This window comes from Chionomys nivalis, chromosome 19 (assembly GCF_950005125.1).
Source record: "Chionomys nivalis chromosome 19, mChiNiv1.1, whole genome shotgun sequence".
NCBI classification, from domain to species: domain Eukaryota; kingdom Metazoa; phylum Chordata; class Mammalia; order Rodentia; family Cricetidae; genus Chionomys; species Chionomys nivalis.
Genome location: NC_080104.1, coordinates 57,187,044 through 57,206,659, shown reverse-complemented (window position 1 = coordinate 57,206,659; position 19,616 = coordinate 57,187,044). Strand labels below are relative to the sequence as shown.

Here is a 19,616-nt window from a genome sequence, read left to right as displayed (position 1 = left end):
GACCCATGCCATACACAATGGGTTTAGCTTGTCACCAAGTCTTGGGGACACCCAGGAATGAGTGACCCTTCCAACCAGCAAATGGGCTGGGGCTCACAGAGACCTAGCGGGGACAGCTCTGTTTTGTCAGCTTGCAGAGCTGATGCCACTGTGGAATTTGCCCAGGCTGAGCCACTGTCAGCAGTGAACTCCTCCATTGTTTCCTCTGTGCCCACCCACATGTGTGCGGGATTGTCTCACAGGGGTCATGGACTTCCGTGTCAGAGGGACTCTCGAGCCAACAATGCCCATGGCCCTGAAACACCAGCATAGAGTTAGGGTGGACTGCCTTGTGGAGGAACCATCCAGAACCAGCAGAGGAGTGGTTTGAGGCTGCCTAGGCCCCCAGGGCTGAGTCTGAACCACTTCCTCTGGAACAAAATATCCCAGGAACCACTTTCTGTTGTCTAAGACATGTGACTTCTGCTAAAAAGCCAAACTAAGATCCCTATAAGGTCCTGCATACAAGGGTCACGGTCTGTGGGTGGTCATGACAATCTGCGTCATTGGCAAGTGTCACCTCCTCTCCATTGATAAGTATTAGACTCTAGGAAGCTCTTTTTCTGTCCCTCAATGTATTCAGATCAGTTTTCACGTCAACATGTATGTCCCACTTCCCAGTTCCTGGACCCATTGGAAAGGTCACCGTCTCCAACATGACCAGTACCAGCTTCTCCCTGGAGTGGTCAGCAGACATCAGCTTCTCCCCTACCTTCTACCTCACTTTGGTCTCTCCTCGGGGACCCGCTGTGACTATGGAGACCCAGGACAATAACGTGACCTTGTCAGGGCTGGAGCCTGGAGCCTTGCACCTGGTAGAGATTGTGGCTAAGGTGTGTGGGAAAGAAGGTGCCAGAAGACAGCTGAGAGTACGGACAGGTAAGGATCTCTGGGAACATGTGTCACCAATTACCCACAAGGGGCCAAATAGACAAGCATGAAAGACCGAACAGAGGAAGGCCTGCCTGTGGGCTGCTGGGTGTCCATCCCCTTCTCAGCACAGAAGCACCTGGCTCACCTTGTGAGCGATGGTGGCAGAATCCAATACAGGGACCCCACTGCATGGGAGACAGTCCTCCCCACACTTACACAGTCAGATAAAATCCCCCACTTCTCCTCATTACTTCTGACATGTTTTCCCAGCACTTGGTTTTCTACGTGTGTGATTCTGTAAGGAGACTTCACATCGCAGGGAGTTTCCTGCACAGTGGGGGCTGTGTCTCTCAGGTTGCGGGTACATTCCTTGGGTGATGCCTAAGATGTCCTATGGGGGTGCAGTAAGAACAGCTCATGTTTGGATGGGCCAGCAGGGAAACCCCTGAGTCTGAGCCAAGCCAGGAGACCCCCGAAGGTCTCCCTCATTCTGGAAGGGAGGGGCTGTGCATGGATGTGTGCCCTGCACTTTCAGACAAGTCCTGTGTCTCATGTTCTGTCATGCCTCTGTGCCTCTTACATCAGGTTGCATGCAACACTGGGCATGGTTCTGGCTTTTGGGTTCAGTGACAGCAATGTCCTCCGGGGACACGAGGTTTGAGGCTCATCAGGAATGCATAGTGGGCTGACTTTACCGTTTGTCTTAGGACTGAATGAGATTCTCTTGGGAGGTGGCCTTGAAGTCACTTTCATCTGATGCCCCAGGCCCCTTACATGAAGCAGGCATATCACAGACATTGAGGAAGGGGCTGTGTCAGAAGCCAGGACTTCAGTAGGGAACATTCCAGATTATGCTCATGTTCCATATGATCCTAGATGCTCCAGAGAACAGAGACTTACAGAGAACGGGCTGGGCCAAAGTTAGACCACAGAGACGCAAGTCTGGGGGTGGGAAAGGCACTGCCTAAACAAGGCCCCCATGAGGCATGGGCTCTGAACGGAGGCTGTGATGTCCAGGTTTACATGGTGAGTCCGATTGCCTCTTGGTGCCAGCTCCCTCTCAGCTGTCCTGGTTTGCTAGTCAGCTGCATGACTCGCAGGGAAGCCTCGGGGAAGGCCTGCTGCTCGCTGTCTCACATCCTTCGGAGCCTGGTGGGCTGTGTCTGTGGTCAGCAGTCACTATCCCTTCTTTGGGGCCAGGTCAGCCTTGCTACTCATGCAGTCAACAGGGACACTGAAATGACAGTCTATGACCTAATGCATGCTACATCCTGCAGTGGCCCGGAAACTTGCCGGTGAAGTCCGGATAGCAAACATCCGGTATTCAGAATCCTTCCGAAATGCCAGCAGCAGGGAGCACCGAGACTTGGTACAGCTATTCTTCAGGACGGTGAGTTGGGACGGTCAGTCCTGCTTCCCAGGGGCAAAAGTAAGGAGTCACACAAATGACTATTTAAAAATTTAGCTCCTTTTAAAATACCATGAAAAATTTAAGTGTTAAAACCCAGTGATTTGTTTGCAAAAAAATCTGCAACTGCCACCATCATCCAATTCCAGAATGTTTCATTACCCTTAGTGTGGAGATCCACTACTCATTCCAACTTATTCTCCCTCTGCCCCTCCCCCAGCCCCTGGGCTGCTACTTTGCTTCTTTAGACCTGCCAACTGGATGCTCATGAACATGGGCAAGATTAAGTGACATGTTGTTTCTGCCACTTAGTTAATGTGTTCCAAGTTCATCCACGTTGGCCTGTGCATCTGCACCCCATTTCTTTGATCCCTGTGCACCCCCAGGCCTGGTTTATGTGTTATTGGGGATGGAGCCCAGGGCTTCACATATGCCAGGCGACACTCCACCCACTGCGCTACAGCCCCAGTGCTGGATTACATCACTTTCTAAAGGAGAGAGAATGCACTTACCATAATCTAGTGATCTCATTTACTTGGAGGAATTTCAACCTCCTCTTAGCTTTTCCGTAGTCAGAGAGTTATGTTTTAAGGGTGTGTTGGACAGTGCCACCTAGTGGTGGTTGTGATAACTTGCTGGTATGTCCAAAAGCCAATGGGTGCTACTCTCTGGTTGACCACGCAACCTCTGGAGCTGTTCCAATCTAGCGCTACAGGATCTGAAGCCCTGCCTTCCATATTCTGGAATTTCCAACTCTCCCAGTGCCTGGACCCAAGAGTCTCTGGTGGGGTGGTTTAGGAGGCACAACACCTCTCTTTAGCAAATTGTGGTTTTTATGTAACATCAAGCGACAGATGCTGAGCCCCTTCTCCACTCTGGCGGCCAACTACGGCAGTTCCACTACAAGTTTCTAGATCGGTCTTTCCTTTTAAAACCATTTCCTCCTTGGCCCATTTTTTTTGGATGTAAATTGCTTTATTTGTCTCGTGTCTCCAGACAGACAATAATTGTGCAGCCATATACATGGGTGGGATGCCAAGACCAGCTCTGGAGGTGGAGAGCTAATGGCTCATTGTTTCCCAGCAGGGGCTGCAGCTTCGCCTGGAGACCACTTTAACCCAGTGCTGCCGTGGCTCTGCATATTGGGGTGGGGTGGGGTGAGGAGCAGGAAACTGTAAGAGAAGCACAGCTGCTGACTGAGCCCCCCAAAGGCAGCTGGACTGGGGTTGGCAGCTTATATATGGGATGATGGAACTCTCTGCCTTGGATGGCCTTGAGGAGGGAAAGTGAGGCCAGGAGCTCATGCCTTGGGGTACTGACAGTCTCTGGCTATGTTCTTTCCAGGGATAATTTGAATCACGTGAACCGTTGAGGCTCATGATAAGGGCACATGTCTTTGACTATTTTGGGCTGGATTAGAACAACGTGGTCTATGACACGGGACCCTGCTCTAAAGGACAGAGGACAAAAGCAAGCCCTTCGGAGGCAGGAACTGGGTGTCCTGTTAGGGCTGCTGGAGAAACTCATTCAGAAGTGGCCTGAAACAGGTGGAGAGGAAGAAGAGAGGGGGATGTTCTGAAGCATTCGAGGCAAAGAAACGTTCTAGAAAAACAAATGGAGTAGCTGGCCTTCCTCAAGACTACTCACCCAGCCCCCACTGCCCCTACCCCTGAGCTAAGAGCAGCCAACTGTTAACCGCCACTGGGAACTTTTGTGTTACAGGCCCGCAAGGGTGGGGTCCTGCTAGCATTGCCCCCCATTCCACCCAAAGTCAGCTCTCTGCAGCTGTCTGCTCCATGTAGGGGGAGAGAGATCCTCCGGGCATCATCAATACCTGCAGGCATTTGTCCTGGCCTTAAAGAGATCAAGAACTGATCTGGGGGCCTGGACCTCCTTGTCACAAGCCTCTCCTACAGCCAGGCAGAGCACCAGTACAAACGGCCTGTGACCTCAGTAGGCAGCTCTTCTCACGTTGCCTGTTTCTCTAAGGTGCGGGACTCCTTACCAGCCCCTCTGTGTCAGCACATGGATGCAGGCAGGATCCGGGTGGACATCATCAACATCACAAATGGCAGCGTTGTGGTGGAGTTTAATTTGCTAATAATGGCAGACCTGGATGTCCGGGAGGTGTCCACCGCCTTCCTCATGGCCCTGCAGAACACGTCGGTGCTGGAGGTGGACAAAGGCAGAACTTTCATACAAGGTATGCAGGGGCTGGGCTCGACCCTGCGCTGCCCCAGTTCTGGAGGCAGAGGCAGCATGAAGTCAGCATGAAGGCTCTGGGTTAGGAAAATGTGCTCTGGGCCTCCTCGTGGAGCTTTCTGGGAGCTGGCCGATGCACGAAGTAAATGGGGACTTTTCTGTCTCCTTATTGCTACCGTGATTATTGTTAAAAATCAAAGGGTTTATTTCAAGTCTCAGAGGTGTTCCTCCCCTGTCACCTGTGCTTTGGCGGGCTGGGAACCAGAGGGTCCTTCTGAGCAGCTAGACTATCCAGGAAGTTTCCATGGAGATCTTAGCAAAAGTACCAGTGACGAAAGCGAGGGGAGGAAGGCAATTTGGACTCTTCCCTCCTCGGAGGTGATGATAAATGCCACATGGCCCATAAACAGATCCTTTATTTTATTTAGTCAGAGTCTCACTGTGTAGCCTTGGCTGTCCTGGAACTCACTGTGTAGACCAGGCTGGCCTCACATTCACAGAGATCCGTCTGCCTCTGCCTCCAAAGTGCTAGGATTAAAAGTGTGCGCCACCACACCTGGCCCTAGATGGTTTTATGCTTTGATTTTAGAGAAGACTTTAAAATTGAATGTCTTTATTTCATTTGGAGAGGGAGGAGGATTCCCTAAGCCAAGTCAGGTTTTCAGGGGGAAAGACTGCGAGGTGTGAATGACCTAAAAAGACCAACCTTCCTGTCAAGCAGAACAAAGCTGCTCTTGTAGAAACAATGAGAGAAAACCTCTCATCACTTAGTGAAGAATTAACAGCCTGAGTACAGAGCGAGTTCACACAGAACTGATGAAGACCAAGCCTGAGAGGTCAGTGTGCAAAGATGAAAGCAGACAAAACCGCAAAGGAATATATAGGTCACTGACACATGATCACCATGAAATGGACAAAAGGAAAAAAAATACTATACATAAAACTGAGTTACAAAACAAGCCAGCTCCCAGATTCCCTCTGATACGAGCATTGACCCTGACAAAGCATGGCGGGCAGGCAGGGGTTGTGGAGTCTGTGGAGCAGGCTGGTGGGGTAGAATTTTCTCACTCATTGACTTGGCAGTTGATTCTGAGACTTTGTCCTGGGAGAAGGGACCTCAGTTCAGACCATAGCTAATGCAAAGATAGCCGTCATCAGAGTGCCTTCAAAATCAAAGTTATCGAAAATAACCGGTAGTCTGGGGTAAGAAGAACGCCCAGTTCTGTCCACACCACGGCATCCGTGAATGGGGTTTGCTGAGGGGGAAGATGCTGGATAATCACATGCTGAGTTACAATAGGGTGTCACATGTGAGTATGCACACATGCTTGTGTCTGTGTTGAGCAGGCACATGTGTGTATGTACATGTGTATGAGTATATATGTGGACATGTGCATGCATGGTAAGTGTGCTGCCACTGAGCCAAGCCTTGGTCCTGGAGTATGCTTGGTAAAGACAGGAAGGAAACCCAAGACTCTGCAGCCCCATGGTCTGTGCTCTTTGCTCTGCGTTTTGGTTCCTATCACCCTTCTGCAGGATGGACGGACCAAATGGGCAGAAAGATGGAAGGTGTGGGAGGAGGGGTGTAGCAGGTCACTGGGCTCAGTGCTTTGCTGCTCGGGTCTCCTGGGCTGGAGGGGGTGCAGCTCTGCAGAAACTCTGTTCCTGTCTCAGGGCTGGATTCTTCCAGAATAGCCCTGGCTCCCCATGTCCATGGCAGTTCCCACCCACACTGAGTCTTCTGGACTGTCCTGAGCTGGCCACATTTGTGTGGCCTGTTCTCTGGATATAGTTCCACCCTGCCTCCTGATATGCACCATCCCAGATGCCTGCAGCTGATGGCACTGCCCACCCCAGAGCTACTTACAGCCTGCCATGGCTCCTCTTCTCCTCTCAATGCTTTTCAGACTACGATGAGTGTGAGATGAGGGAGGATGACTGTGAGCCTGGGATGTGCAGAAACACCTTCGGATCTTACACGTGTGGCTGTGATGGGGGAGACTCACATGTGGAATATTCTGGAAGATCCTGCGATGGTAAGTTTTATAGCCTTTTCTGGAGTGCTATCTCATCATCTTCTCTCTTAAGGGCTCTCATTTCTAAGAGAAGGGGTCCTTTGTGCAAATGAAGTCAGCACATTGTTTATGACCTGGACAAGTTTCTGTGTGTGTTTGTGTGTGTGTTTGTGTGTGTGTGCGTGCGTGCATGCATGCGTGTGTGCATGTGTGCGTGCATGTGTGTGTATGTGAATGCGTGTGTGCATGTGTGTGTGCGTGCATGCATGCGTGTGTGCATGTGTGCGTGCATGTGTGTGTATGTGAATGCGTGTGTGCATGTGTGTGTGTATGTGTGTATGGGCATGTAGGGGGTGTGTGTATGCCTGGCTCTCCCTCTGCTTTCGTATATGTCTGATGGAGGGAGACAGCCATCTGTGTGAGTGACAGTCTCTGGGCAGGGGACCTACTCACCCTGGGGACACAGAGTACAGAAGAGGTCAAGTCATGTTGGAGCTGTCATCAGGGCCAACTAAGTCAGCACCTACCTGGTAGTGGGGTCCAATCATACGGTAGGGACTGGCTGAAACTTGGGAGCCTACAGAAGTGGGTGGCACAGAAAAGCCTGCTGCCCAGGAATGTGGGTGACGTTTCCACGGGAGATCTTTCCAGAGATCCCTGGACATTGCAAAACTGTGAGCTCTGGGGCAGGAAGGAGGCCAAGGCAAGGGGCACAGACTCCTGAGAGGACAACTTAGGACTCTGTTAGGAGATAAACCTCAGGACCTTGGGGACAGGTCCTTGCTGATTTGGGTGAGCCCACAAGTGTTATGCAGTAAGTGGACAGCCGGCAGATCTATTAGACTCTCCACGGGAAGTGCGTATGCACACTCCACCTGGATTAACCCATTTCTGCAGAGCTACGAGGACATCTGTCCTTTGGAGAAGTCACTGTCAACTCTGTAGAAGCATTTCCCCCTTCTCTAGGATCCCAGCAGCTTATAAACCTGACAGCCCTTGTTCTCACACCCAAAATCTACAGAAAAATAGTCCCCCACAAACTTTCTTTATTGACAGTAGTCATACAGGAGGTCATAATGTATCTTCCCTAACAGCAGCCTCAGGAAGGTGTGATCTATTGCTCTCCTGCTCTGACTTCACAGGCACTAATACTCTGTATCCACCCTTCACCTTGGCTTCAACTAACCAAGGAAATTAACTGTTTATACAGGAAGAAGGCCTGAGTCGCCAAAACTAGCCTCAGAGAGAAAAATTCTTATCTGGGCACCCTGCTGGAGTCAAAAGCAGCATCTCCAGAAGAGATCATTTTAACTCAACCAGCCAGATGCTAATGCAAATCAAACCCATAGGTTAGTATAGCTACCAGTGCTGTGTTTACAACCGCATGGGGAACAGCCACGACCCCTCTGAGATGTAAAGTGCCCTACTTGTCCAATCCACCAGTTTCTTGAGACTCTGTGAAAATGCATGCTTGATACCTTTGTTACCGCCTATGGGATTGCTAACTTGTCTGATCCCTATATAAATTGAAACCTTTGTGGAGACCGGGGAGAAGCAGGCTGTCTCAGCCTCATGAGGCACTTACTGAAGCAGTTTGTTATCTGGAGAGGGCAATAGGGCCTCCTGGGTTTAGAGCTGCCATGGCCGGAAGAGCAATCTGTAACACTTTAAATGATTATAAATCTGGTGGAATAGATATATGTCGCTGGAAGAACAGGAAGCTAAGAGATCTTCGAAGGCTTCTTAGGTGCACACTTTCCCTCTCTCCCTGACCTAAAACGCCTTTCTCTCCTCTGCCAAACCTGTGCACTTAAAATTCCAAGTGCAACTCCAGCAAACTGCCCAGGTGAGAATTTTTCTGTCTGAAGCCAGTTTTGTGACTCAGGCCTTTTTCCTGTATAAACAGTTAATTTCCTGAGCTATGATCCTATGTTAGTTGAAACCAAGGTAAATGGCAAATACAGAATATCAGTAGCCTGTTAAGTCAGAGCAGATTAGTAAATCACACCTTCATGAGGCTGCTGTTAGGGCAGACGTAGTATAACCTCCTGTATGAGGCTCCTTTCTTATCAGTGACTACTGTCAATAAAGAAAGTCTGTGGGGACTATTTTTCTGCAGATTTTGGCTGTGAGAACAAAGACTGACTGAATTCTTTTCACACCAGGGCTTCAGTTGCCATGGTGTCCAATTGCCCTACAGAAAAGTCAGGTTTATAAGCTGCTGGGATCCTATAGAAGGGAGAAATGCTTCTACAGAGTTGGCAGTGACTTCTCCAAAGGACAGATGTCCTCATAGCTCTGCAGAAATGGGTTAGTCCAGGTGGAGTGTCCGTACACAGTTCCCATGGATAGTCCGATAGATCTGTCGGCTGTCCATAATAGTTGTGGGCTTACCACACATTCACACTTAGCGCATCCATGGTACTTGAGGACCAATGGAAGCTCAGTAGCCCGATCTGTGCAAAGTGTGAGGACGCTGTGACTGGAGCAGGCACCTCCTGGATATGGCTGCTTTAGAGTACAGTATAGGGCCTCAGAGGCCTGCCCTGTCCCCCAGCCCCAAACAGACTCACCCTGAGCCTTTGTCTCCTTGGAACCTGCAGGTGGCTCTTCTGCAAACACAATCCAGACCCCAGGCCCAGAGTGGCCCCCTACCCCAGCAGGAACCAGAGTTGACCCTGTGCCAGATGCTAGCTCCGTGCCCCAGGACCCGCCCCTGCGGCTGAACCTGACTGACGCGGTTGGAGTGTCCTGCGAGATTGAGATGGTGGTCATTACCATCCAGAAACGCTTCCTGCAGCAGGAGGCCATACCCGAGGCCTCCTTGTACCTGGGGGAGCCCTCCTGCAATGTGAGCAACAGCAACAGCACGCATGTCTTCCTGGTGGCTGGCTGGGGCCAGTGCGGGACCCTCGTGCAGAGCGTGAGTCACCTGGAGGGGCATCAGGGTGGGGAAGGTTTGCACCTGGTAGGGCAGCCAGCCAGGGTCTTCACTCTAGGCCTCTGACTTCTAAGTGAGAGAACCCAGAAGAGGAAGTCAGACAGGCCCATGCCTTCACAGTCGGCACACTGGAATCCTGAAGAGATGCATGCTTCACATTGCAGAATTCTTCTGGTGCTTAGGCCCTGGGGCTGGCTGGAGTCAGGATGGGAAGGGAAGGTAGGAAAGGGGAGAAAGTCAAGGAGTCATGTGGGAACATGTGAGTGCATGAATGTGCATGTTTATGTGTATGTTGAATACACCTGTGTGCACATGTATGTATATGTATGCATGTGTGTTAGACATATTTCTGCCACTGTGACAACGTGTCTGAGATAAGTCAACTTCAGGGAGGGAAAGGCAGACTTGGCTCACACTCAGAGGTTTCAGCCCATGGTTGGTTGGTTCCGTTGCTCTGGGCAGGAGAGCATGATGCTGCAAAGCTGCACACGTCATGGTGTCCAGAAATGGAATGGGGGGGGGCAGAAAATGGGGGAGAGAGGGAGAGAAGAGAGAAAGATAAGGGAGGGAAAGAAGGGGAAGAAAGAGATGGGGGAGGGGAGGGAGAAAGAGGGGAGGAAGAGGGGGATGGGAGATTGAAGAAGAGAACGAAGGAAAGAGGGAGGGGGAGAGGAGAGAGAGCAGGAGAAAGCGCATTTGCTAAGATCCAAGTGCTCCTTCAAGGCCCCCCTCCCCCAATGCCCTAACTTACTCCATCTAGGCTCCACTTTCTTTGTTGTTGTTGTTGTTGTTTGTTTGCCTTTTGGTTATTATTTTTGTTAGTTGTTGGTTTTTTGAGACAGGGTTTTTCTGTGTAACAGGCCTAACTGTCCTGGAAGTAGCTCTTGTAGACCAGGCTGGCCTCAAACTCACAGGATCCGTCTGCCTTTGCCTCCCAAGAGCTGGGATTAAAGGCGTGTGCCACCACCACCCAGCTAGGCTCCCCTTTCTAAAGTCTCCCAGGTGCTCACAGATGAGCAGCCACCACAGGAGCCCAACACACCCCTGGCAGCCCCTTGTGTCTGAACAGCATCTGAGAGGACACCAGCAGTAAGACCAATAGCTGTACCACGTGCTCAAGTGTCCCCTGTGTGTCAGTACCTCTTGGCAGGGACAGGATGCAGGAGCCAGCAGATAGAGGCTTAGGTCACCTCTGTTTTCTGAGCCAAATGTCTCATCTGACAGTTCAGTCCAGCTGGGTTTGGGGGATGCCGGGAGAAAAGGGAACACCACCGATTAGATATGGTATGACATGGTAAGACACGGGTTGACGCAAGGACACAGTTGCACGTATATGACGGCATAAGCATAACTGGTAGACTGGCCTCCTCTGGGTGAGTAGGATGGGGGCTAGAGATAGGAACCAATGCCCGACATGAAAATCTCTAGCAGGTGACATCAGGGGACACTTGTCAGGGCCATCACACTTCTAGGGATAGCCCTCTAGTACCTGGAATATAGCTGCAGTTGGAACTGGGGCACACAGAGACCCAGGGGATCACTAACATCCCCTCTTGTTTATGCTCAGAACATGACCAGCACAGTGGTGACGACCACACTGAAGAACGACCTGTCCCCAGAGGGTGTCATCCACCACCTGCAGATCCTCAGTCCCATCCACTGCGCCTTCCGCAATGACCTTCTGACCTCCTCAGGCTACACCCCACAGTGGGGGTGAGTGGGAGGCTCCCTGGCCTCCATATAACCTAGGCTCCCTCTGGGACCTTCGCTTGAAGGCTCTCCAGGGTGTCTCTCCTCCGAGGGCTTTCTTGAGTCTGCCTACACAACTGCCATCTTGCCCCCATCTCTGCCCGAGTCCTTTGTAGGATTAACTAGAGAGGACCAAACGCTTTCCCAACAGCTAGGCAGAACAGCTTCTAGGGAGTTGCCTCCAGCTCCTCAGACCACAGCCTCCACATGGTAGCCCTCTCTCCAGGGCAACTGCCCACACAGAGAGGAGTCCAGCTTCTTGCTTGCAGCCAGCTGTGCATGTGTCACCTCCCCTCACCTGGCCTCTTCCTTGGCTTCCAGGAGGGAAACTCAACTGAGATAAGGCCTCCACGGGATCAGGCTGTGGGCAAGCCTGCAGGGCATTTTCTTAATTAGTGATTGATGGGAGAGGACCCAGCCTATTGGTGCCATCCCTGGCCTGGTGGTCCTGGGTTCTATAAGAAAGCAGGCTGAGCAAACCATGTGGAGCAAGTCAGGAAGTAGCCCTCCTCCACGGTGTCTGCATCAGCTCCCGCCTCCAGGGTCCTACCTTGTTTCAGTTCCTGTTTTCGCTTTCCTCAGTGGACTGTGACTCTGGACATGTAAGCCAAACAATCCCTTTCCTCCCTAAGTTGCTTTTGGTCATGGCATTTCATCACAGCGAGAAACCCCAGCTAAGACCGTTAGAAGGCTGGGGTCAGGACGCCCTCATTTTCTTGGAAAACCATGGTGGATATTGGGTATACAGGAGCAGATTATTGCACCAAACCGCCAAGCAACACAGTGATGGTGAAGGGCAAAGGTATCGGAGGAGTGAAGGCCTGGCTGAACCCTTGGAAGACACAAAAGGAACTCTGGTTTGTCTGGTTGAGGCACGGTCCGAGGGAGGGATGAGAGACTCCTGGTCTCTCCATCTTTCCTCTCTGTGTACCCCATTCCATGCCTCTCATGCTTTGGGTGATGCTCTGGTTTGTTTTTGTCAACCCGACAAAGGCTAGAGTCATTTAGAAGAGGAAAAAGCCTCCAACGGACTGCTTGTACGCAACTCTGTAGGGCTTTTGCTTGATTAATGATTGATGTGGGAGGGCCCAGCCCCCTGGGGCCAGCAGTCTGTATAAGCAAGCAGGCTGAGCAAGTCGTGGGGAGCAAGCCTAGGCCATTTTCCTTCATGGCCTCTGTTCAGCTCCTGCTTCATTCTTGGCTTCCTTCCCTCGACCATAACCTAGGATATGTAAAGCAAATAAATTCTCCACAAGCGGCTTTTGCCCAATAACTCAACACCCTATTCTAGAGACCAAATTGCCAGGGTCAGATGAGGAATGCTCTAGACAGTGAGTTCATGACCTGTAAGCACCACGTGAACTTTCTCTTGTCAAAAACAGAGCTGCAATGACTTCCGGCTGCTGAGAAGCAGTGAAGCCGAGCACCAGATGTCCTGGGGGCCGCTCCATCTCTCTGAAGGTGAGTCCTCCGGCTCTGGGTTTCAAAGGTGAAGAAATGGTCCCAGCTGTCTAGTGTGCAGAGGGCCTGTTGGAAATAAGGGGCTTTAAGGATTTTTTACAGGACTCACAACAGCGGCTGAAATACTCCTCAAGACTCTTGCGTGATTGTGTGGGGTTAAGATCGTCACATATTGGACAGAATTTGTTCCTCTTGGCCTCCTGAGAGATGGGATCTACTTCTGTGGCCGTGCTGTGGGGAAGAGTCCCAGATTCCAGAGGCTCAGAGCACTGAGTTTGTTGGGTGCTATGACCTGAGTCCCAGGAAGCTGAGGACAGGAGGTCTTTGACACTGAGTAAATACATCCAGTGAATACAAAGAGGGAGGACCCAAGCTGCAAATAGACAGCTGCAAGTGTGCATGCGCGTGCATGTGTGTGTGCGTGCGCATGCATGCATGTGTATACTCATGTGTGCACACATGTGTAATTGTAAAACCGCATGAAAAAGCTGTTTACTTTAGAAGATGAACCAAAAGGACACTTCAGATGATTATATCCATGTATTTTCAGAATCAAATTTTCCAAACATGTTTCTTCCCTTATATGATCTAATTATTTGGAAAAACTATGGAATTTACATGCTGTGGGTACTAAGACAGAAGTTTCTAGATGCCTCCAATCCCAGCCTGAGACAGGGATGTGGGCAGGCCCTGCTCCTCTGAAACCTGCAACCAAGCATCCTTTTAGCCTCGTCCAGGTACCACGTGGCCCATTTTGGGTTCCCCAGCTACTTCTCACTGCAGCCATACTGCAGTTCTAGATACTAGTTCTACTGTGTGAGGGCCCAGATCCTCCAGGGTGGCTTCATCACTAGTCCTTCTACAATGGCCCTATTTCCAGAGGAGTCCTGAAGTTCTTGAATTTGGGCTTGAATGTATCTTTTTACACTAGATCACATGACATAGAGGACAAGCTTCCACACATATCACATGTTGATGATCATAGGGAAACATAGCCTTCCTTTATCCTGAATATGTGCTGTCTGCTTTAATCCCATTTGGGACTCTCCCGTGGCCACGGCTTCTCTAGTCAACTATTCAACCTGCTTAGTTTGCATTGCTGAGCAAAGACATGGGTAGCGTGGGATGACTGGGGGATGCACAAATGTCCAGGAGCGTTAACGAGGCTACTGGGCACTTCTGCAGTGTCTGAGCTGGGATTCCAAGTACCAAGAGGGCTTGCTTCCCCTCTGTGTGGGTCATATGTGCACTGGGAGGACTTCCTTCAGCTGTGTGTGGGTCATATGTGCACTGGGAGGACTTCCTTCCACTCTGTGTGGGTCATATGTGCGCTGGGAGGACTTCCTTCCGCTCTGTGTGGGTCATATGTGCACTGAGAGGACTTCCTTCCGCTCTGTGTGGGTCATATGTGCACTGGGAGGACTTCCTTCTGCTCTGTGTGGGTCATATGTGCACTGGGAGGAGTTCCTTCTGCTGTGTGTGGATCATATGTGCACTGGGAGGACTTCCTTCTGCTCTGTGTGGGTCATATGTGCGCTGGGAGGAGTTCCTTCTGCTCTATGTGGGTCATATGTGAGCTGGGAGGAGTTCCTTCTGCTCTATGTGGGTCATATGTGCGCTGGGAGGAGTTGCTTCTGCTCTGTGTGGGTCATATGTGTACTGGGAGGAGTTGCTTCCGCTGTGTGTGTAGCCATGCATGAGGTGGGAGGGATTTATTTCTATTGTTTGAGAACTAACTACACACATGCCGGGTGGGAGGCCAGTATGGGTTGGTCACGTGTGTGCTGGGGGCTTGCTGTTGGTCTTCATTTTCCGCTCTGCTGTTAGATATTTTATCTGCTCAGTGTTCTCTGCACTTAAAACATTTCTCCTTGCTCCGTGGATAGACAGGGTCTGACCACAAGACCCACCCAGTGATGTTTGGGGCCTCACATGCCAGGGGACACTGTGTGTCCAGTTGTACAAGCATTTCTGAGAGTTTGCTCTCCATTGCAGACTTAGCCTACTGTGGCCCCAGTCATGAAACAGCCTGGCCTGCCATCCCACTCTGAGCCATGCTGAGTTAGTGGCATGGCTACTAGTGATAAGGACCAGACTGGCTGGGCAGCGTCAGGACAAGGACTCTTTGCTCTCAAGGGCTGACATTCTGGACTGTCACAGTCTGTCCACAGTGCCAACAGGGCCAGTCTCCTGCCTCTGCTTCAGTATCCTCAAGGCAGGTTCCCCAGCTGTGCTGGGAAGAGCCCCTTCCTGGCCCTTGGAGGCTGGATTCTGGTGCCAGCTCTCCTGTATCCCAGGGAAGATACCTGACCAGGCATGGGGACCCACATTCCTGGGGACATTTCATAGTTATAGTTAGAGGATGGTACCTCACCCCAGCATGCCCAAACAAGTTTGTCTGGTTGAAGCTTTTTGTCTAGGTAGCCAAGAGGGAACCCAGGACCGCTGTAGGGCAACTGCTGACAGCAGCATCCCTTAGGCTGCATCCTAGAAGACAACACGGTGTTCACCGTGGGACCTGGAAGTCACATGGGGAAGGGAAATGGGATCTGAGTCATGCAGACGACCCAGGTTCTTTCCTAACCAGACCTTTCAGGAATGCTAGAGGTGGAGGGGATGGGGGATGAGCGTGACTGGGGTACACTCATGATCTCTGCTTGGATGTCCTTGACAATGTGTCACACTCATCCACAAAGCACTTATGGGCCAGGGGCTGGTTAGTGACTTGAATTTTGTCCCTACAATGTGAGGTGTGTGTGTGACTCCAGAAAAGGGCATTGGTCCTTCACTTCCCACCCTGGTCTCTTGAGGCAAGGTGGCTTATTTATTCTAGAGCCATGAGGACAGCCAACCCAGTCATCCTCCTGCCTCCATGCCCACAAGACTAGGATTTCAGGTCTGTAGCCTCTATGTGGCTTCTGGGAATTTGGTTAGGTCTTCATGCTTTCACAGCAAGGGTTCTTACCTTCTGAGCCATCTCTCCCAACCCTGAAAGTATTGACAGTATGGATATTTAAAGACTGGGATGGTGTTCGCCCAGTATCAGGCGGCCCTGATGAAAGAGAATGGAGTGGTATATGACACAGCGATCAGAGAGAATGGCCCCTTCATCTCTGTGCTGTGCACCCCAAACAAGTCTGGACCCTTTAGCAGCCTACTCCTCGCCCCTCTCCAGCCTCTTCCCTTGGCCCCAGAACACTCAGTCTTCTCTCTGTCTCTGGTTTGCCTTTTCTAGAGAGTTCTGATGAATGGGTCTCATTAACCACGGTCCTATGCTATCCCTTACATACCATCTCCTAGGTGGCATGTGACATCAGAGCTCTATTCCTTTCTGTGGCTTGATAAGATTCCATTGTATGAGCTGGACACAGTGGGGCTCATACCCACAGTCCTATCTCATGGAAGGCTAAGGCAGGAGGATTGCTGAGACTGAGGTTACATAATGAATTCCAGGTCAGCACACGCTACAGTGATGTGAGACTGTACCTCAAAAACCAAATAAACAGGCAAAAACCCCAAATCAAACAAACAAAAAAACTCCATTGTGTGTCTTGGTAACAGTCGGCCCATTTGTTCCCAAGGTGGTAGACGTTGGGGCTGTGGCCCCATTTCACCTATTATAAGCAATGCTGCTGTGGACATGGTATACAAGCACTCATTAGAGATTTTTTTCTCCATTCTTTGGGGTCTACACTCTCCTGGACTTTTGGCTGCTACTCTGGCCTTGGGTGGGGTGCTGCTCTCTGATGTAGGTGGTATACAGGCCCAGCTGTGTCTCTGCATGAGGAGATAGCTGGCTCTCCAGCTGTGAGGGGCCCAGAGACTCCTCACAGCCCTACCTATGGGCAGAAGCTTCTCCTTGCACACTTGTGGGCTGAGCTGCTCTCTTGGGATGAGGGCTCCTGCCTCCCTCGCTGACGCACAGTTACATACAGGGCGTTGTCTCGAGGGGCCTCAGATCAAATTCAGAGCGCACTGTTTGGAAGTAGTGAATGAACACCTCAAAGCCAGCCGCCGATCTAAGCACGTCTTTTGCTTCCTACCAGCTTCACAGTTGCTGAGCCAGGTGCCAGCCATAGGCACATGCTTCCCCCGACATGAGCCCCTCCCTCTCTTACCCTGCACCTATCTTCACCCACAGGTGAACCTGCACGTACAAAGCCAGGCCTGGGGACCCGTTACATCATTATCATTGCGGTAGCTGCATTTACTGTGGTGGCAGGGGCTACGACCCTTCTGATCTTGCGTTACCAGAGAATGAGGGGCAAATACAGTCTCAGAATCCAGACCGATGACTTCAGCTACCAGGTGTTCGCTCAGTAGGCGACCCAGCTGATTGGGAGACGGGTAAGCGTGAGCACATCTGAGGCTTCACCCTGTGTCCATCACCTGTGGAGATGGCAGAGCGGGCTGGGTGAGGGGTAGATGCTGCGTGATCCCTAACCAACACGTCTCACTCCCCAAAGCAGCTGAGATCAATCAGAGAAGGAACATTTGCAGGTCAGCAAAGAGCTCTGCCATTTACAGCATGGTCTCAGGAAGCCAGAGGCAGTACAGTGATCCTGGTACCCCACTCTGAATCTTGGCCTCATCCATGAAGGATGTGTTCATGAGACAGTCCTTCACGTCCCAAGAGTGCAGCTGGATCCACTGTGACACTACAGGCTCCGGCCAGCATTAAACTCAAAGGCCTTCCGCTGTGAGGCTGCCCAACCTGCCAGTCAGCCTGGTTTGTTTGGGGGGTATAGTGTGCCCCCCCCCAGAGAGCAGTGACTGCACATAGTCCCCACACAGCTTCCTATAGCTTCAAACCGCCTCTTGATCAGCTAAGATAGCTCACACACTGTAGATGCGACAGGTCACCACACTGTGCTCTTTAGTGATGACCAGAAAAATCTGTCCATATCTGGAGCAGACAAGTTCGTTTTTTTATTTATTTATCTGAGTGTAAGATCAGGGATCAGAGGACAACTTACAGGAGTTGGTTTTCTTTTTCCACCCTGTGGGTCCCAGGATTGAACTCCCATCTTCAGGCTTTTGGTGCCAAGTTCCTTTCCTGATTGAACCATCCCACTCATTTTAAAAGAATGCTTTGATATGGTTGGTGGATCTATGGCTGTGGAGCCCAGGGGATAGAGGGCCCCTCTCTGGACTTCTCCTTTCCCTCCTGTAGACTGATCCTGTGACCTCCTTCCCCACACAGGGCACACTGTAAATAAGGTCCGGTGATTAACTCATCAAGCATTGGCAAGACTCCACTCTGGGCAGTGCTGTGTCAGCCCTTGGGGATGAGCCTCCATGATGACAACCACCTCTATCTGCCCCCAAGAGGCTGAAGATGCAGAGCTGCACCCACCAGGCCAGTGACAGGTCTGCTGAATATGTGACAGGGTGCTGTAGTGGCCCTCACCCTCAAACCTAGCACAAACCCGGCCCCTCCATTACCCAAGCTACTGGCACAGCCTTCCCAGCTTTGACGTTCAAGCTGCCCACGTGACCCTTGCTCCCCAACAATTACATGACACGTCACACCTTCACAGACATTTGACAGTGCCTGTGATGCTCCTTCATGAATGGACCCATCTGGTAAATTCTCCACTGTGTCATTGTCCCTATGCAAACACTCTATGTGCTCCTCGGCACACGCCTTTCACTTAGGCGGTGACCCAAGACGTCCTAGATGAATATGGGAAGCTTTCTGAGTGATAATCACGTGATATGTAGGCACCACTCTTCCATGTGTCCAAGCACATCCATGGCCATTTATCATGGGATGCTGTGACGGGGAAGGGACAATTTACCCAGCACACCACAGGAAAACGGAAGGGATGGGGAGGTATGTACCATGTGAACAGGCCCTCTGCTTGGTTGATTTGAAAGACCAGAACTGGTTAGTTAACACCTAAGGCAATAGTGAGGTTAGCATTACAATGGGGTCTTAGCCTTTAATTGATATGCTTAATTCTGTCGAGTGTGGTTGTCACACAGAGTATTTAGGGGAATGGATTTTTTGATTTATTGCATATTCTGGGGTTAAGAATGATGACCAGGAATCTGTGTGGCTAGCTGATTTCAAGCAATAAATTTCTCCTGCACTGAAGTGTGGCTGGCTGTGTTGCTTCCCATGTGGTGTAACTGCTGTGATAGTCTCCCTCAGTGCCCCCAAGGGCCAGATGGTTCTGTACCAGACACTCCAGGGAGTTGCTGGGGCTCCCCAAGTCTCAGCCATTGGTTTGGATTTCATCTCATTGCCTTGCACTGGCTGTTCTTGAGAAAACGTAAGGATCTGAGAAAACTCAGTTACCGAGCCCAGGACCAGGCTGCTCTTTGGAGTTTAAAATTCTCTTTCACATTTCACCTTCAGTTTTCCTGTGGTCTCCGTCCTGTACAAAGGGAAACTCAGCCTCCTCCTCCTCACTCTCACGCCTTGGCATATTCTGTATTCTTTGGTGAGCGCTGCCTGAGCAGTCACAGTACATCAGACCCTGAGCTCAGTTGTTCAGACAAGAGGGTATAGAGGGGCAGAAGTACCCAACCTTCACAGAGTACACAATTGTGTTGGGGGGATATTTAGATCAATAGAAAATGGGGCCAATAGCAAGCGATCAGAGAGGCATGTGATATATTGAAAGTTGTCCCTGATATCATCCACCACCCAACTACCAATCTGTCTGTCCATCCACTCTTTCACATATCCACCCATATCCTCAACCACCATATCCTCAGCCATCCATCCTATCCCATCCATCCATCCATCCATCCATCCATCCATCCATCCATCCATCCATCCATCCTCTCGCCTTCTACCCTATGCAATCCATTGATTCATCTACTCACACACTTATCAATCAATTCATTGACCTAACTACCTATTGATACATCTACCCATCCACCCACTACCTCTTTACTTTTCCACCTACCTTCTCAT

General features: G+C 50.8%; 1 protein-coding gene across 1 annotated transcript in view; it reads left to right on the top strand.

Annotated features, from left to right (window-relative positions):
- Positions 1-18,748, top strand: part of Umodl1 (uromodulin like 1) — a 42,391-nt gene extending 23,643 nt beyond the window's left edge. The window contains exons 8-17 of the mRNA XM_057794339.1: positions 661-918; positions 2,190-2,302; positions 4,310-4,523; positions 6,430-6,558; positions 9,141-9,460; positions 11,046-11,191; positions 11,697-11,829; positions 12,610-12,688; positions 16,830-17,035; positions 17,892-18,748. Of these exons, the coding sequence (XP_057650322.1) occupies positions 661-918; positions 2,190-2,302; positions 4,310-4,523; positions 6,430-6,558; positions 9,141-9,460; positions 11,046-11,191; positions 11,697-11,829; positions 12,610-12,688; positions 16,830-17,011 (1,574 nt within the window). The 3' untranslated portion in view covers positions 17,012-17,035; positions 17,892-18,748. The remainder of the gene's footprint in view (positions 1-660; positions 919-2,189; positions 2,303-4,309; positions 4,524-6,429; positions 6,559-9,140; positions 9,461-11,045; positions 11,192-11,696; positions 11,830-12,609; positions 12,689-16,829; positions 17,036-17,891) is intronic.
- Positions 18,749-19,616: the final 868 nt, after the last annotated feature.